Source organism: Pagrus major, chromosome 16 (assembly GCF_040436345.1).
Source record: "Pagrus major chromosome 16, Pma_NU_1.0".
Taxonomy (NCBI): Eukaryota; Metazoa; Chordata; class Actinopteri; order Spariformes; family Sparidae; genus Pagrus; species Pagrus major.
Genome location: NC_133230.1, coordinates 12,613,938 through 12,632,395, shown reverse-complemented (window position 1 = coordinate 12,632,395; position 18,458 = coordinate 12,613,938). Strand labels below are relative to the sequence as shown.

Sequence of the window (18,458 nt, the reverse complement as noted above, 5' to 3'; positions counted from 1 at the left end):
CTAACATAACACTTCTAATACTAGCATTTTGCATGGGCTTAACAGTTGAGATCATGCTAAATGTAAGTGGTGTTTGTTGTTAAATGAATAAGACAGGCCAAACATTACAATTACAATTTTCTCACCATTTTAAATCCTTCGGGCAGTTTTGTTTTCACGTGTGTAATCAGCAGTTTGGTTTTAAAAGCATGGTTAAAGTGTCACCTGCAGGCTAAAGAAAACTGTCCAACAGCCTCAGGCCGCACACAGCAGCAGTCCACACTGTGACGGGCTATGACTCATGAGGTTTGAGGTTTAAGGAGCGTGAAAGAAAGATGATATACCTGATATGACGATGCAGGTATCTTTGGCCCGTCTCTTCATGGCCTTATAAGCAGCGTCAGACACTGCGTACAGGTGAGGAGGGTTTTCATACAGCTCCCGGCCTCGGTACGCATCGATGGTTTCTTTGCCGTAGATGTCCATCTCTCTGTATGGGTTAACGGAGACAACTACCTCTCCGATGTAGGTGTAGATACGGCCCTTCTCAAACCTGTCAAAACAAAGGATGGCATGTGTCACATATATGTACAGGAATCATTTATACTGTGTATGTGTAGATATGTTAGATGCATGTGTGTGCTTTATATGCATTTAAATTTAGTTTATTCAATCAGCCCAGTCACATGGAGTCAACGTTATAATCCACATGAGTTTATGACCTGACTTTAATAATGAGAAGTGGAGGGGACGGCAGTGGAGTGAAGGCTGCCAAGCCAGTGACCACAGTTCAAGACTGTGTTTCAACATTTGTACATGTGAAACCACTGGAGACTGCTGGACACTGTCGAGCGCTGTTTCTGGCATCAAAAAACATATTTTTCACGAAAAAATCAGGACATCTACAGTTGTGTTTGTGGCGACAAAAAACAAGTGTTTTAAGCTAAATCATGATTTTTTCCTCACCAAGTGGTATTTGTCTTTAAACCTAACCAGATCACAAGCATAACATAAGATAGACAGTGAACCTCAAGAGCAACATAAAGAAATGTAAAGTTTCAACAGATCAGTGGTTTGCAGAAACTTATATTGCCAATATTTATTCTGGCAATTGGGTTAGTTCAATCATTCATTTAAGGGAGCAAAGAGACGTTGTTCTGTGGATATTTGCATGCATAAAAAGTCCCCATGATTAAGGAAATGAAGTGTCTAATACTCAAAGTTTCCTGTTGAAGACCCCACAGATAACACTGAGCCCAGCTGTGAGGAGAAATGCCCATTGTGGCATCTCATTTACAAAAGATCCGCCTTGTGTTCGGCATCATTTACCCACAACATTTTCACACCAGCCCTGACAAAACCCTGGAGCTGAAAGTTCCACCGAAGATCATGCACCTTTATGTCATATGAAGCTGACAGGAAGTGACACAAGTGTTTGTACACCGAAAGCAGGAAATGAAACTTTGTGGTTCAAAGGGCGTCACAGTCTTTTGTAACCTCATGAGGGTTTCTTGAGCTGGGAGGGGTAGAGCTGGCGTGTCACAAGTGTTAATGGAGCTTCATGAAATGTTACGTGTTCGGCTTTACAGACAGTCAGTGTTGTAAGAGAGCTGGTGACGGAGCATCAGTGGGGCCAACATGTCCATCGAAACGATTTCAAAGGCTCGAATGCAATTAAGACACGTTGCCTTCTTGTTCCTGAATATATAGGACCCAACCAGTATACTGCTCTATTGTTACACATAATCATATAACCACAGGTTATTAACAGGTGTTTGTGTTCAGGGTGTCATCAGTCACTGAGTAGATGAAGACTAGAACAACAATATGAATAATAAAAGCCAACAAGTAATCAATCATTAAATGTCCAGGAGGAAAGTAACTCAGTACATTTACTCACTTCAAGTGCAGTTTTCAGCTGTTCACTATTATTATTATAGTTATTATTATATTCACTTTGTACTACAGTTCAGAGGGAAACATCAGTGTTGTAAAAGTAGCCAAAAGTCAAACTTGAGTTAAAGTAAAGATATCATGTTATAATATTACTTTGGTAAAAGTAAAAGTCATCCATACAAAAAGTACTTGAGTGAAAGTCTTTGAGAGTCTTATCTTACATGTACTCAAGGATTAAAAGTACAAGTAAAAGTATAACGATATTATATAGGGATCAACTGATTATCAGCCTGGTGAGATAGTGGGCTCTTTGTACTGTTTTCAAGTATTTTAACATTGTACTTGAGTACAGTACTTGAGTTTCTGTCACGGGTGCAAACAGTAACTACTGGTATTGAAATAATACCTAATTAAAAGTATTCTTCTCAAACAATAACTCAGAGATTTAGTTACTTTTTAACTGTTGATGCATTATCAGTGGCAGACATTCAATCAAATGTTGTGTTTTTGTCCGTATGTCAGGGTTTCCATTGGCCTGTCAGTGACCAGACAGCCTTATTGGCTGCAAAGATGAGGATGAAAGGTTTAGATATTAATTCAAAATGTACTCAGGACTCGATTATGAAGTAACTAAGTAGATTACATGGTGTAATGCATACTTAAGTACAAGTAAGATTACAGACTTGACAGCGATTTGAGTAGCTCTAATTAGTTACTTCCACTCCTGGTATCCCTGGGAAACATTTAACTTTTCACTCCATCATATGAGTGAAAGTGAAAAAGTGAAATGTGAAGCAGGGTGTTGCTCAAACCACCGTACTGTATGTAAGTGGTCATTTTCCTTCATGAACTAATATACAAACTTAAACATTGCTTTTATATCATTTTCACTTTTAGCTACAGTGGCGGTAAATTAAATTCTTCCTCAACTGATAGAAACGTGTCTCATAACTGTAATCATATTATTATTATTGATCCTATCATCCTATAATTTGAGTTGACTTGGAGCACCTGAAAGCACCGTTCATTCAGTCTGTGTGCAGCTAAACTTTTTTTATTGGGAAACAATAGTCAGGTTCAGCCTTGAGTTCAGGTTCACTGAAGGGGAAGTGTGCAGGAGGATCCCGCCATCTGAATTACAACACATACATTGATGGTTATGGCTGCATCTGAGTCACAGAGAGGCTATTTATATATTTTATTTACAACTGGCTTAAATCAACCCTGAAAGCAGGAATATTGGTCGAGCACTGGTGCAGCAAATTGTAGGTTTCCTCTGAGTCACAGTTGGATTTGGTGCCAAAAAAATAGAGAAGTCGCCTCAGTCACCTTCCTGGTAATATACTGACCAATCAGGTGAGAGGAGACGCAGACCATGATCTGAGCAAGAGGGAACTCAAAGAGCACAAAACCTTTATTGCCTGTAGTTAATATTGCATTAAAAGTGTCAGGTCAAGCACTTAAATTGACGAAAACACCAATTTCCAATCAAGTCTTGATCTCTGGAAGAGACTCAAGAAAAGGTTCACACCAAGGTCTCTCTGTTCACCAACCTCCAGGCATATATATTCATAAGTTTTAGAGATATCCTGCCCAACAGGAGAGAAAAATACTCATCTTGGCAGCAGTGATGATCACCAGAAAGAAAACAGTGCAAGTGCAAAAATAGAAATGCAAACACAGAAGTTTTGAAAAGGCAAACACCTGAACTCACAGGTGAAAGTATCGACAATCATCACAGCAGCACGAACTTCACAACATGCTTATGCTTTTCCACCTGACAAGTCTGATCAAGCTGTGTGATGAAACTCTACATACATTACTTTGCCAAGCAGTGATGACAGACGAACACTGAGACGGTGTAAGTATGTGAAAAATGCTAATTTAGAGCCCATCTGCTGTGCACACGTCAGCTGAGAAAGTGAGACTTGTTTTCTGTAAATCTGGAGCTTTTTTGATATTATTTGACATTTTCGGTGCCTCTGCTGAACCCGAGATGACGGGAAACTGTGTGATTTCTCACAGTTTGAACTGAGGACATGATGCCCCTGCGAAAAGTCACCGAGGAAGTGAGGAAATGAGCAACACAGAAAAAAGAAGAAAAAAAAAACACTGTCTGGACTTGGAGACAAAGAGAAATATCCCGAAGGGTTATACGCCTAAAGAGCGGAAAGGTCACGAAACAAAAACAAGCTACATCTACATATTAAGTCAGACAGGTTTGGTGAGACTAGCTCTTATTGGCTTGCCATGTGCTTCATTTGGCTCGCTTGACAGCCAGTGTTTAGTGTGGTTATGATGAAATTAACCACAATTTTATACCTGAACCCCAGGGGGTGAACAGGAGAGGCGGGGTAGAGACAGGTTGCGCTTTGTTTCATCTTTATGAGCCTCTCACTTTAAAGAAGTCATCAAGCTAGTGTCAGAGACAGTTTTGTAAGTGTGTGAATGTCAGAGACACTTAGATCTATCATATAAACCTTAATTTAACATATTTTATTGCAGAATCACGTGGTTTCCCTTCATAAATCAGGTTTGTATGAACCCTCTGCATCTCTGCCACCCAGCTGCTTCCACTCTCGTCCCCTCCCTTCCTCCTCTCTAACTGTCTCTCAGGCCTTACCTCAGCTTCAGATTCTCCATAAACTGCTCCATCGTCACCTCATCCAGGAGCACGAAGTCTGACTTCCCGAACTCCAGGCCCTCCAGCTCCGCCATCCCTGCCCCTGTTCACCAACCACACGAAATATGAAAAAAGAACGGACAAGACGCAGAGGAACAGAAAGCGGCTTAAGGAAGAAGAAAGAGAAGTATGGTCGACTAGTGTAGACAGTCTGCTGTGGGCGGGGAAAGCTCTCTGGTGAATTTTAGGGTGTGCTTAGTAAAGTCACAGAAAGCTGTGGTCTACAAGCTGCAGCACGTCATCCTGTCAGTCAGCCCATGCCCTCACGTAGATCTGTATAAATAGCAGGAGGCTATCTTTAAAAGCTCACACCACTTCTGCATCCTCCTCTGTCTCTTCTCTTCCTGCCACAAGGCCTCCAAATTTCAAAACTGTCACTTAGTGCGCGGTTCTCACTACCAGACTTAATCTTTTTGTTTTTATTTTGTGTATCTTTTCTTCCCAGAAACAGGAACCAACATGTGACATACTGCCAGACAAGAGCAGTTAACCTTGCAAATTTGAGGGTGGAAAATGGCCTTTATCTCCTGGGAAGGATCGTGGCATTTCCTTTCTTAACTTGGCATTGGCAGTGCAATGTGTCCCTGAGGATTTTCATGAAACCAGAGGTTCCCATCTCACAGCAGAGCCAGGCTGAAACTTGAGAAACTCAGGAGCCAAAAGGGTTAGCAGTGCTCTCTGTCATGTAAGACAGAGTCGGGGTGTAGGTGTGTGTGATTAAGTTGAAAGAGTTTACTGGAAAGCTGACTAAGGCAGAGACAAGTGACTTCTAAATCCCCTACTCACAGCACTGTTTAAGTCCTTTTATCAAGAATTTTTCAAGGTAGTTTCCTCTTTTTCACTCATTTTGGGCCCCTCACATCATGAGAAAATAATTCATTCAAATTATCTGTTTGTCCAATTGTAAGTTTCTTATAGTACTGCAGGAATGAGTCCTAAAACCTGGAAATAAGTGCATCTTTTTGCACTTCTGGTTCCCTTGAATTATAAAGCTTTAATGTGTCTTTAAAAAGGCTAACAAGTGGCTAAATGAGAATATAGAGGTTGTTAGTTTTAGCAAAAGTTGAGGATCCAATTGTAAACACAAAGATAGGCGAGTGGGAAAAAAAGTGAGCTTTAATAACGAAGCAGAAATCCAAATTACAAAGGCAGGCAACGAAAGCAGGCCGGGGTAATTCCAAAAAACAAGAAGAGAAACGTAAAAATTGAACTCAAACTGTAAAGGCACGGGGAACAAAAACCAGGAACACTGAAGACACATGATCAGCAAACGTAGGACGGCAAGAGGAGCCAAACGCAGAAGTGACACGAGGACGAAAACAGACAAACTGACAAACACAGACTTAAATACACCGAGGAGGGAAGACTCATGAGGGACAGGTGAAGCAAGTAAAGGCATTCAAAAAGAAAGAAACACACAAAGACAGGAAGTGTCAAACAGAACATGACACACAAGGATGAAACCTTCAAAATAAAGCAGCTTTGTGCAGTTATCATGTCACTGCTAACATGGTGGCTTTGAAGCCATTTTGACAATGATTTGTCGCCACTTCTGTGGTTTTTCTCACCAAACAGCTGTTGTAGCTGTCAGAAAGTCCTGATATCAGAGTCAGATTAACGACTCAGAGGATGACATGAACAGATTTTCCAACTCAGCAGCTTGTAGTTACGATCTGATTAATATGAGATGAATGCTACATACTGCAACTCTTGGAAAACAACTCTTGTATTTGTTTTCGGATGCTGTTCTCACAGATAATTGTTCTCACACAATCCAGTAAAGACCAACCGCTGTCTTCTGCCTTCACTGGAAGTGGGTCTAATTTTAGTTCAAGAGCGGGAAATGTCTAAAGAGAAAGCAAAACAATTCATAAGAAAGAACAAAAATTCCCCATGTCCCGTGTTATTGATGCTACTGAAGGCCAAAACTTACCCATGAAACATTTCTGTCACATGCTCCTGAAGTCACTCATCTTCATCTAGTTTCACTAATCTTTCACTATTGCTGAACACAAACATGCTAAAAGTCTGATTTATCCTTTAACCACAAAGCTCATTCAGTCCCACGGATGAGCTCCGCCTCTAACTTGTACACCTCTCAGCATGGTGTGAAAGTCGAGGTGCGCTGAAGTGACGTCTCCAGCTGCAGACAGCTCTCCAACATGTTGCAGCAGCGTGTGGATATCTTTCAGGCCGAGTGACACAACTCACTTCATGACTCAGACGAGTTTTTTTCCATGATGAGCTGAATCCACGCCTGTATTGTCTATTTCATGAATGGAGTCTGTGATAAGGATAATCAGCCTTTCTGCCTCATAGTGCTGCGTGATTACTTGTCTATGTCACTCCTTTTGTTTAAAATTTAAAGGGTTAGTTCACTTAAATTAAAGACTTTTTCTCTCTTATTCGAGAACGGCTATGTATGTATCTATGTAAGGAGCTCATTACGATCCATAATTACATTTATTGTTAGTTAGTGATCTCTAGTGGCCGTAGACATTATGACGGGGGCAAAGGAGGATGTCTGGTGACGTAGTATATAAGGCCACATGTCCATAGGGAGGAGGTCAGGGTGGACGGCTGGTTCAAACACAGTGCTTTCACCCAGAGGCCACTGTTTGCGTCCCATATGAAACCAAATCTTGATTTTAACTTATTTAAACTTACGTAACATTCTTAACTTACATCGCATAAGTAATTGAACATATTTAATTAAAGTACTTATTATAACCTAAATAATTATCTTTTCCTAAACCTAACCAAGTAGTTCTGGGAGTCCAACCGAACCAAACTGGGACAGTTTCACAACCTAAACCACATGTTTATTAATGTTACCATGATGCAACCATGTCACAGGGTTAACCACGTTTGTCCCATACGCCTGTCACATGTTGTCTTGGACAACAATCATACTGGTTCTGAACGATCTAATCTGTTGTTTTGATATGAGGATGTGTTTGGAAAAAAGAAAAAGAAAAAAATTCCATGTTAGCGTTGATAACCGTGTTGTGAACAGTGTCCACCGTAAATCTCAGAGACAGATAGTTCAAAACCTGAGTAAATAAAACAAAAAACTATCCAGCAAGTGTTCGGTAAATTAAGGGTTTCATTACGAGACAAAACAATCCAAGCTCAACTTTCCAGCTTTGTCCGGGGCTTTCATACAACACAGACACAGTTGAAACCTCTGAAAAAGCTGATAATTGGACAAGTAATTAGAAATTTCATGTCATCAGTGTCATTTCCATGACAACAGAGGAAATGATCCACTGATGAAGACTATGTGAGAGAGGTGCAGGGTAAAAGCTCCTGTTGGGAGTCAGAGCTTTGAGCTGGGATTGTTTTGTCATTCAACAATTCTTAGTCAAGATTGAAGTTTCATGCTTGTCCTTTTTAGTAGTATTTATTTATTTATCAGTTTATTTGACAGGGACAATACACATAAGCATTGTTACATCTAACTGAAAAGCAACCAATGCAATATATATATAGGACTTCTAGCTGTGGCTTGTTTGCAGTGATACAACACTCTAAAATAGACATAAAAACTAACAATAAAATAGACATATACAAGCGGCCACTACAGACAGTGATTGTAACTACTAAGAACAACAACAGAGAACAAATGAACAACTGAAAATAACGAACAAGGAGAGACAAAAAGAAAAAAGAAGGGGGAAAAAATCAAGATAATGGTAAATTTGGGGGAACTCAACTTTAAAATGTAATTTCATTTACTATCAGACTTCCTACAACTTTCTGTCCATCAGATTTCGTGCCGGGGTTTTGTGATACCCTGGCTACAGACAAAAACAAACAGGGGAAACCACAGCGCTCTAATAGAGGACAGGTTTCTCATCAGACTAGTAGGTATGAGGCCTCTGAGTCACACTTATAGTCATCAGTGCAGCAGCCCTGACTGAATTGAATAAAACCATTGATTGGAAAATTATGTGTAAAGGGACTTTACCATCAGCCTGAAACATTTACAAAACACCTACCTACTGTAGAGCTTCTGACAGCCTTTCAACTGAAGCTGGTTTTAAACTGTATAATATCAGCAGTGTCCAGTCAAACATCCAGTCCCTTCTTCTAACTAAAACTTGCCTGTGAGATCCTCATCAGCCACCAGCACTTCCTCACTCAGCATGAGGTCAGTCGGCTGTCAGAGAGTTTCACTTCCTGCTCATGTGTCCTCCATCTTGATGTTGCATTCAGGTGTTAAAGTAAAATTAACAAACGGGCACGCTGACAATTGAGCACAAACACGTTTAAATATCACTCAGAGAATCTTTAAATCACCCAAGGTACTTCATTGTTAATCTTAATGTTTTTATTGGACATTTGTTTATTTAATTGCCATATTTATTCTCAGTTTTTTCCATTTATATAAACCGTATTTTACTGATGCTCTTATAGATGTAGAAAAATGTACAGATCATCAACATTTACAGTGCAATCAACTAGCTTCAACAAAAAACATTTTAAAGAGCTGATTAAAGAGAGTCGACACTGAAAAACTGATGTTTGCAGGGCTGATGTTATCTGTTAATCATAGCTCATACTGTATAGTAATATTGTTGTACATGTCGGCTGAGAGAGAGCAAAAAAATGTTTGTACAGAAGGTCAAATACAGGGATGCACCATATGCAAAACTATTGCTGTAGTTTGTGTAAACATACGTGATCCACCCCTGTGCAAATTGCAATTGTGCTTTATTTCTCTGAATCTGTAAAAATCATCCACACCGGCGAACATGTTCTGGTCTTCTGATTTAGTTATCACTAACTAACTTTAAAGGTGCCCTGCTTGTTAAGTCGATGAAAGCAGTTTGGCTTCAGATTATTGGCTTTGTTCAATTCCATTATCAGCCGATAATTAAATATAACAATAATGTTTAGAGTCACAGTGATTTCATGGTTAACTAAACGTGCTACAAGGAGTTTTTAACTGGTGATGAACCAGTCTCAATATATTACTGATGACTCTAAGTGGTCTACGTATGCAAACAAGACCAGCAGTGAGAGGGATTGGCTATTTCTGCAAAATATACTGTAGTGTTTCTTAATGACTTTCACCTGGTCAGATTTTTACTTACCCAGGTTGAATAAGTCAGAAAATTAAATCAGTTTATTTACATTGGAGTGCTGAGGATGAATCGAGGAAGACGGAGGCAGGGCACTAAAACAAATTTCACTGTGAATCAACAAAATGAAAGTTCCTATCAGTAGCTTTAAAGTAGCACTATGTGGGAATCTGCATTTTGTGTGATTTGGCGCCCCCCACAGTTTCTGAGTGCAACACCACTGTCATAGATACAAATCTCAGGTGTGTAACACTTTAATGTTGTAATGTAGGTGCTATCTACAAACAAAACTCATAACATGTATGTAACAGTGTGATCCAACCCTCTCACTGAAGTTACATAGTGCAGAAACAAGAGACACGATTCACCCTATTACAAGACACTACTCTGCTTTGTACCTGCTATACTCAGACAAATATCAGGTATTTAGACACATAACATGGTCAAAAAAGACAAAAAACAAATGTTTCAGCTCTGTCTGTGAACCGTCCTGAACTTTAATTCACCGCCATTTTTTCCTATTTTTAAACGCTGTCTTTATATTATCAGGACTAATTGCAATAAGAAATTGTTTGGCGCCTTTCTTGGGTGATTTCAGAGTCGGACTCTTGTTTTCCATCTCTTGCACGTTGCCATTAGTTCTGTCTGCTGTGTTTTTGTGGCGGGTCTCAGAGAAGCTTCTTCCCCTAAAAACTCTCTTCAGAGCAGCAGCAGCTCCTTGCTTGGATTCAGCACCTTCCCGTTTACCATACTGGTACTTTGAAGGAGTGTAACCTGCAGCTCCAGCAGGAGATGGATAAGCGACGGCAGCACTTTCTCTTTCTGTGTTCCTTCGATTGATCGGTGGCAGAGAGCTGCTCCTCCCTCTGGAGTTCCTGTCTAATGTCCGTCCTCTCTGTCCCGAGCGGTCCACCGGCCTCCCCAGCAGCCTCTGCTTTAACTCGTAGCTCTCACCAGACGGTCCGATGAGGTGAAGTCCGTCTTTTTTCTGACACACAAGCACTGATTTCCAAATGTTTCTGTCTTCCTGAATTGTCACTAACATAGCCCTGCCGTCTCGATCCATGTCCCTCAGAGAAACCTCCTGCGTGCGGAGTGATTTGTTGAGATCGTGCAGGAGACTCTGTAGTTTGAAGACAGCTGTTCTTGCACTCTTCCCGTGTAAAGTGACGCTGCAGCTCTCGCCAACTGGACGCGATTCTATTTCGACATTATGGCTCTCCAGAATGCAGTCGATGTCCTTTTTCCTGAGCCGCTCTGCGTACCCGAACACGTCTGCATCGACTACAAAGGACTCTTTTCCAGACCTGAGTGAGCCACGCTGCTGGTCTGGTCTTGGAGAATAAGAAGTTGGGTGGTGGTTGGAGGAGGAGAAGGAGGTGGTGGTGGTGGTGGTGTTGGTGGTGATGGTGGTGGGGGAGGCTTGTTTTCGGGATCCTGGTCGGCTTCTGTTACGATCTGAGCTGTTGCTAGTGTAGTATTTGGAAATGGCTCCAGAGGAAGCCGTTGGGACCGGTGAGGGGGAGGGTGGCGCGATGTCCGGTTTTGTTTGTGATTTTAGAAGCAGCTCCAAAGAGGCCTTCGCAGCTTTAAGGTTCAAAAATGACCCCTTGACACTCACCTCATCTCTGCTCAGATCTCTCAACTCAAAGCCATGTGACCTGAGGATTTTGCGCACCTGTGTCTCATCGGGGAAATTATTCAAAAGCACTGTTGCCTCCACTGGGAAATCCATCTGTGAATGAGAGGTGGAGAAAAACAAAATAATGAAATGAATAATTTGAGCTAACATAAGATGGAAAACTAAAAATGTGATGGCGATGTTCTGTTATCTCGAGATGATCAACAGCTGTCACTGTTAAATTATTTTGTCGATGATTCACCTCCAAAACACGAGCGCTCTTTTGCAAGACTCGGGCAGCAACCGTGCAAAGAAATGGCGTGACATGAGTTACTAAAGGATGGATTCAGTGATTAACTCAACCAGGGATGTCAAGCAAGAATTAACCACCTCAAATTGTGATTTCTCTGAACAAAAATGGCCTTATAATACAGTAGATCTGCCAGGAGGCTGACACATGTACTAATATAAATGCTGAATGTGTGTTTTCCACTTCTGAGCAATAGAGGAAGTGAGTACAGCAAAATATCTAATTTATTAGGAATCAGATTTATTGTCTATGGAGTCATAGAATTGCCACAAAAAATGTTGACAATTATTATTATTATTTGTTGACAATAAGACAAATATATAAAAAGGTCAGCTTTATCTTTAAAAATATGGTTTACTGTCAAGACCACAAAAATACATAAATACTGCTTTAACGTGCCTCTAAGTGCTCAACCATGTTTCATGCTAATAAAAGGTAAAAAAGTCCACCTTGTTTATCTTTGTAGGAGATTTTTCCGACAGAGCTACTAAATGACTGGTGTTGTCAGCCGAACATGAGCGTGAAGAGGCTTTAACTCGTCTCTACAGTCCTTTTATAAAGATAGAACAGAGTACTGAAACTGCCCCACTGGACAGCTACACAAATGAACCACAGATAATACACTATTGCAACTCCTACTTATGGTTCAGCACAGGGCGAGAAAATATCTGGAGTTAACTTCTGCTGCCGTCTTTTCTCCACCCTCTGTTGGTGTTGTTGACGCTGTAACAGTAAAGGTGAACACACACTTTTAATCAGGGTTTGAGTTATAATCTGAGTTTTGTGTGTGTGTGTGGGGGGGGGGGGTAATAAAAAAATTAGATAATAGAGTACAATAGCTGACATTAAACTATGCTCTATATGAAAATATAGGACTTCACTTCCATCATTAGAACAAAGAGATACGTTTTTTACAAAAAGAAAGAAACATTTTCATGTATAACATCTGCCGAATTAGCAAGTAGGCCTAAATAGTTGTGAATGTGTTGTAGAAAGCGTTTCACAACGTTTATACAGCTTCTCCTTCCGCAACAAGATTCAAAATTGAGCGTTTTTTAAAGGGAGTCCGGCCACTTTCCCCAAAGAGGAGGCCTTTACAGCGACGCCGCAAGGAAACTGACACTTTTTACAAGTAAAGAAACATTTTAATGTATTATACTTAATGCCGAATTTACAAGAAGGCACCAATGAGTTAAAATTTGCCATAGCCGTTCCACAAATTTGATTAAGTTTCTCCTCGCGATGCAACAACTCTTAAAATCACTCGATTTGTAAGGGAGTCTGGGATATTGACGTTACTAGTGACATTCATTACGTCATCACGTGGTCAATATCCATGACTTAGACACACAGCAGCCCACTTCTTGTAACAACTGTGTAAAGTAGATTACAACAACAGAATATGGTGCTGGAAAACATGTTTGAAACTATTTATATCATGAATGTAAAAAAATGAAAAATTACATGCGAGTAAAATAATGTTTGTTGGTGATTTATCAGTGATTTTACTGCTTCCGTGGCTCCAGCGCAGCTTTTTATACCTCACACTGTCCAGTTTGTGTGTCAGATAAAGGTTTCATGCTGATATTAAAAGAATTAGGGTTTCGTCGAAAGTGAAACTTATGCTGTTCTCGGTAAACTGAGGCTGTTTGGTAGATGTGGTTTCTATTAATAAAGACCTACGCGAGGTTTCTGCTCGAGAAACACAAAGTGCTCTATAAGAAAACACTCATTTCGATGCAAAAGCGCGTTTTCTAATTGTAAATATCACGAGTTCTTGAAAATATTACCGAGTAACCACGTGATTCATTAGCTCACTCAGTCATATTTCTATAAATCTGCAGATGTACAACCTGCAACAAAAGTCAATCCACACAATGTTGTAACTTACTGTGTAGTTCAGTCCTGTAAGGTGGATAAACAGGGTTTGTGTTTAGCAGCAGGCAGCAGCTCAAACCGAAACTAACGTCGTCATGTCCGCTGCTGATTTACAACTCAAGCATTACACAATAAAACACAATGAAAACAAAGTAATATTTCCTTCTCGACATGTTTTCAGTGATTAAAGTTGACTACATGTTTTTGTTTTTCATTTATTCAGTAACAGGACAGAGTCATTTGATTATATTCATTGAAAGCCCTTGAAAAAAACAACTGTAATAGGGTTTTAAAATTAAATAAGTCAAATATAAAGTGCTGCTTTAAATGGCTGGTTCATAATAAACAGGTTCAAGCACCATTTTTATTATTTCATTACACTGGACTGCAAGACAAAGTAACAGAAACGCCTAATAGATAGACTTTATGGTTAAGCAGTTGTTTTGGATCACATTAGATTTTCAGGTGTACCAAATAAAGGGGCCACAAAGTGTTTATTAAGACCTGAAAACATCTGCAGCTTTAAAATATGTAAGATAAATAGTTTTAGACCAACACATCCTGTCCTACACTAGATACAATATTGCCCCCACGTGGATCTTTACCAGTATTACATTCTTTGCTGTAGAATAAAAATAAAAACATTACTCAATATTTCAAATTGTGTGCTTTTACAAAGATCTTAACCACAGGATACATTTTAGTATCACATTTGACTTTTAGGTTTCACAAATTAAGTTAGATAAAAATGTTTCCTTTATGCTCCTAAAGTGTTGAAACCACTCGTATGTCGTCAGCAACAGCTTTGTTTTTTGAGATAGATTACAGCAGTTATACTGCTTTCATTTTCAGACCTTTTTTCCATTTCAGGATTTTAATTTAGAAATCAATCTGTACTTTGTTGTTGGCCACGGTCCAGGCAAATCCTGTTGCACAAAACCACAGATCAACACAATCTTGTGTGACGAATATAAAAGCAGCTGTAGTCTGAGTGTATTTCTTGTGTTGTGCAATTCAGGGACACGGAATCAGACACAATCAGTTTTTCTCTGATTTTAAATGAAGTAACAACCACAGCAAATGTCTTAAGGATGATGTTTATTTAAAACTGTTTGTCATTCCCTTGAAACTCTGGACACAAATTCTCTTGTCTAGACTTGAATTTTCTGTTCTTCTCAGTTCTGAGGATCAGACGTCCAAATATGACACTGTTTCCCCTCAGCAGACAAACTGGTTCTCCAACTCCCAGATGAAATCTGCATATAAAGAAAATATTTTAATACATTTATTGTTTTATAACATCAAGAACCATTAGACTGACTTTAATACTTTATTCTCACCTGCATCAAAGTCTCGCCATTTAAGTTTGCGGCACACTGGTTTCACCAAGGAGCCCAAACTGATCCACAGAGACCGGTGAAGCCTTGGTAAGAATAAAAACACAGTAGTTCTCAGATTTTTAATTTATACAACGCTTTGTGTCCATATCTGTTCATACAAGGACTCAAAACCATTCAATACCCCAACTTAGCTTGACTAAATACAATGAAGCACATGAGTACAGCAGAATTTAAGCAAACAACAAGAATGACTCCAGTGAAACTGAACTGCCAATCCAGGTTTGATGTGCTATGATTACTGATCAGGTAACATACCTTTTAACCTCGCTGTGGGCTTCTGACATGACTTCTGCACTCAGCAGCTGAAAGCCTCTTGAAGTAGTGCCGAGTTTTCAACTCCTGTAAAGCAAAAACAGTTCAGTCAAGCTCAGACAGCTGGAGCAGTACAACAAGAGCTTTATCTGAAAGCTATGACAGTGTCGGAGGTTTACCTATAACCCTGCCGTGAAGAGTCACAGCAGGGCCTCAAACAGCCTCACATCTCTCTAGCAGACACTACAGGAAAGGATAGAGCCACTTCAGGCTGAGCCTCGCTGGAAAAGGTCTGCACACTTCTTACAGGTTTAATGTTCAACAAGATAGTGTTGGCGTAAGAAATACCAAGGGTACCTTTACATATAGCTCTGACTGATTTCATTACTACATTTTCTTTTCTTACATCAAGATTTGTAGGCCAGGGCTTCTCTGCAGCACTATAATGCTGTTTTGTCACACAATTTGCTTTTATCAAAAACTGCAGCTTCATGCGATTTGGATATTGCACTTAGCCAGTCGATTTATCCTGCAGCCCTACTCTGTTTTTAATATTAAAAGTCTGTCTCTTCCAGTAGAGCATAATACTTTAGATGACTCATGTGAACTCCGGAGTGGTTACATAAACGTATCCAATCAAATGTTATTCAGGGCGACTGGCTAACCCCACTTGACCGTTAGCTAGCAGTAGGAGGTGTGTGTTTGGATTTGAGCTAAAAACGATCCAATCACATCAAAAACATTTGATTCACTGTGGCTCGAGTATGCGTAACATTTTGTTCGCAAGCAATGCTTAAACGTGGGAGATTGGGCAGTTTTTCCAGGCATACAACATGAAAAAACAGCCATTTGTCAGGCCACATGTATGAAACACTAACCTTCAGTGAGCAGCAGATGTCAGTCAGGAGGTCTGAGCAGGGCGGGGCCTGGATTAATCTCTGCAGTCCTGTAAAAGATCAGTTTTACACTAAGAAATCAGGATTTTAACACTTAAATGAATCATGAAGGGATGAGTCTAAAAAGTATGCAAGGCCTGGAGATTTACAGACAACTCCACCCATATAATCTTATCCCCTCATGCCACATGGTCTCCTGTTAAAGGGTCAAGCATATTCTCTAAAAAAAGGTATACCCAGAACTAGGGTCCATTTCTTGTAACAATGAAATGTTAAACGGATACTTTGCACTCGGTTTGTTGGAGGTTTACCTATAACCCTGCCATGAGGAGACACAGCAGGGCCTCAAACAGCCTCACATCTCTCTAGCAGACACTACAGGAAAGGATAGAGCCACTGCAGGCTGAGCCTCGCTGGATAAGGTCTGCAGAATTAAATATATAAATAATATTGCAAGTCTGTCTGAAGTTGATAATGAATGTGTTTGTAGTTTCCTGTGTGAACAGCATGCAGAGCTTTCACAAGCCAGTCCACAGACTCACACATGGGCTGGAAGACAAACTGCTGCCAAATAAGTTGTGACAACGAAAGGAAAATGTTAGGAGAGACAATCTTACATTTCCATCTTGATGCTGGACGTCGCACACTGGACGACTTCAGTCTGTAAACAAAACAAAGAAAATGAATAATGGGTATTACAAACTCACACAAACATGTTAGCTAGCAGGAACCGCATTTCTACGACTTAAACGGTTAGAAACTTTCACAAAACCGCCATTTTGTCACAAATCTTCGCCTCTAATAACATTTCAAGAAGTCAGAAACTTTATACATTTATAATATGAGTTGGATGGAAGAGGATTGTTGACACGTACCTTCACGTTCAACTGCTGCGAAATGAAGTGGACTGACCATCCGGATGTGACGTATTTATCTCTTCTTCTTCGTCTTCTTCTTCTTCGTCTTCTTCTTCTTCTCCGATGCACGGGGTCTCCCAGCAGGGGGCGGTAGAATACCAAAAATGGCGGCCAGGTATGTCAACAGATCTCATTTTCTCTTAAAAATGTGATTTTTGGATGAAAGTCTGCGTATATCCGAATGGACAGTGATCGTGACAGTTAATACAATGAAATTACAATAATAAAAAGTTAGTAGAAATGGTATGAAGTGAAAAAAAGATTAATAAGTAAGCAATCAAATTACATTTATGGCACTATTGAAAGCAGAGGTCTAGCTTCACTTAGGCTAACTTGCTACCCTTGGTGGCTTACAGGGTTAGGGTAAGGCAAAAAAAAAAAAAATGAATTGCTGATATAAATGTATTAATTTAAAGTTGTAAGCTGTATAGTAACTGCAGACATGTTCGCAGGTGAATAAATATAGGAATACATGATTCTAAATATGAGTTGAATGTAGGCTAGGCTAATTACAGTGTTGTATAAACCTACCCAAAAGTCATACCTGAGTAAAAGTAAAGATGTCAGGTAAAAATGTTACTTTGGTAAAAGTAAAAGTCACCCAGATGAATAGTGCTTGAGTAAAAGTCTTAAAGTAGCTGATATTAAATGCACTTAAGTATCACAAGTACAAGCAGCTTCAAAGTAAATTATACATATATTTACAATGGGATGAATGATTATCAGCCTGGACAATTATCAGATCTAATATTCAGCCTACAGTATTTGACTAAATGTACTTAGTTACGCTCCATCACTGGCTAATTACGAGATTGGGCTGAAAGAGGAAAAAAACAGATAAACTAGTAAATGTAAATGCATCCAAAACAAATGACACTGTATTTACAAATAAAGTTTATTCAAATGTATTTTAAGAGAGACTGGAAAAAAGTAGTTAGTCTGATTCACTTCCTCATGCTGGAAATGTCAAAATAATAATAAATAGAAAAACAAATCTTCACCTTCCGCATGCAGTCCAAAAATAACATACAGAATGGAAATTATGATCACAACATGTAAAAATGACTTCCTGTTTCCCCATGTAGATTGATGACAGGAAAGTAAGTACAGACCTGTCATTTATAAGATATTTACATAAATAATATAGAATTTTCACAGGACAAGTTTTATTTTTTTACATTTTTTTTTTTACAGGATTTTAGAATGAAAACATCCACACAGTAACAATTCAGTTATTTGTAAACTGATTTTATAGCCACTACAGACCATTTCTATGTAGGAGGGCTTTTATTACCCAGTGGACAGCCGTTGATGGTGGGAGTTGGCAGCCCTGGAGTGTCCACGAGGAGGACGCTCGTGGTGGATGACTCAGACTGCATTGTCGTACAACAATGCCAGCCATAGAGGAGCAGACTTCTCCTTGGCCGTCTGTTGTTGCCTGCACCATCAGCAGACGTCCAAGATGAATTTTCGCTTTGTTTGCCCGGTTGACGTAGTTTGCATACTGACGAAGAGCCAAAACTGACTATCTGAATCTGT

The 18,458-nt window shown here is 39.7% G+C and overlaps 2 protein-coding genes, 1 long non-coding RNA gene and 2 other non-coding genes across 5 annotated transcripts in view; all 5 read right to left on the bottom strand.

The window, feature by feature from the left end:
• Positions 1-8,669, bottom strand: part of myo1g (myosin IG) — a 44,968-nt gene extending 36,299 nt beyond the window's left edge. The window contains exons 1-3 of the mRNA XM_073483540.1: positions 8,564-8,669; positions 4,499-4,601; positions 324-532 (exon numbers count right to left, since the gene is read on the bottom strand). Of these exons, the coding sequence (XP_073339641.1) occupies positions 324-532; positions 4,499-4,593 (304 nt within the window). The 5' untranslated portion in view covers positions 4,594-4,601; positions 8,564-8,669. The remainder of the gene's footprint in view (positions 1-323; positions 533-4,498; positions 4,602-8,563) is intronic.
• A 1,214-nt stretch (positions 8,670-9,883) lies between these two features.
• On the bottom strand, positions 9,884-13,528 carry rbm43 (RNA binding motif protein 43). Its single transcript, XM_073483542.1, has 2 exons — positions 13,468-13,528; positions 9,884-11,380 (listed from the first exon to the last, which is right to left on the bottom strand). The coding sequence occupies exon 2, from the start codon at positions 11,378-11,380 to the stop codon at positions 10,148-10,150; it is 1,233 nt and encodes a 410-aa protein (XP_073339643.1). The 5' UTR covers positions 13,468-13,528; the 3' UTR covers positions 9,884-10,147.
• A 1,007-nt stretch (positions 13,529-14,535) lies between these two features.
• On the bottom strand, positions 14,536-16,911 carry LOC141010638 (uncharacterized). Its single transcript, XR_012180195.1, has 6 exons — positions 16,878-16,911; positions 16,620-16,663; positions 15,985-16,052; positions 15,110-15,193; positions 14,795-14,877; positions 14,536-14,710 (listed from the first exon to the last, which is right to left on the bottom strand). It is a non-coding gene; the product is annotated as an uncharacterized lncRNA (long non-coding RNA).
• Positions 15,269-15,404, bottom strand: LOC141011313 (small nucleolar RNA SNORA9). The gene has a single exon (XR_012180283.1). It is a non-coding gene; the product is annotated as a small nucleolar RNA SNORA9 (small nucleolar RNA).
• Positions 16,297-16,432, bottom strand: LOC141011314 (small nucleolar RNA SNORA9). Its single transcript, XR_012180284.1, has one exon. It is a non-coding gene; the product is annotated as a small nucleolar RNA SNORA9 (small nucleolar RNA).
• Positions 16,912-18,458: the final 1,547 nt, after the last annotated feature.

What these genes read in the sequence shown, in the direction of transcription:
- rbm43 (XM_073483542.1), bottom strand. Translation starts at nt 11,380, where the DNA reads ATGGATTTCCCAGTGGAGGCAACAGTGCTTTTGAATAATTTCCCCGAT.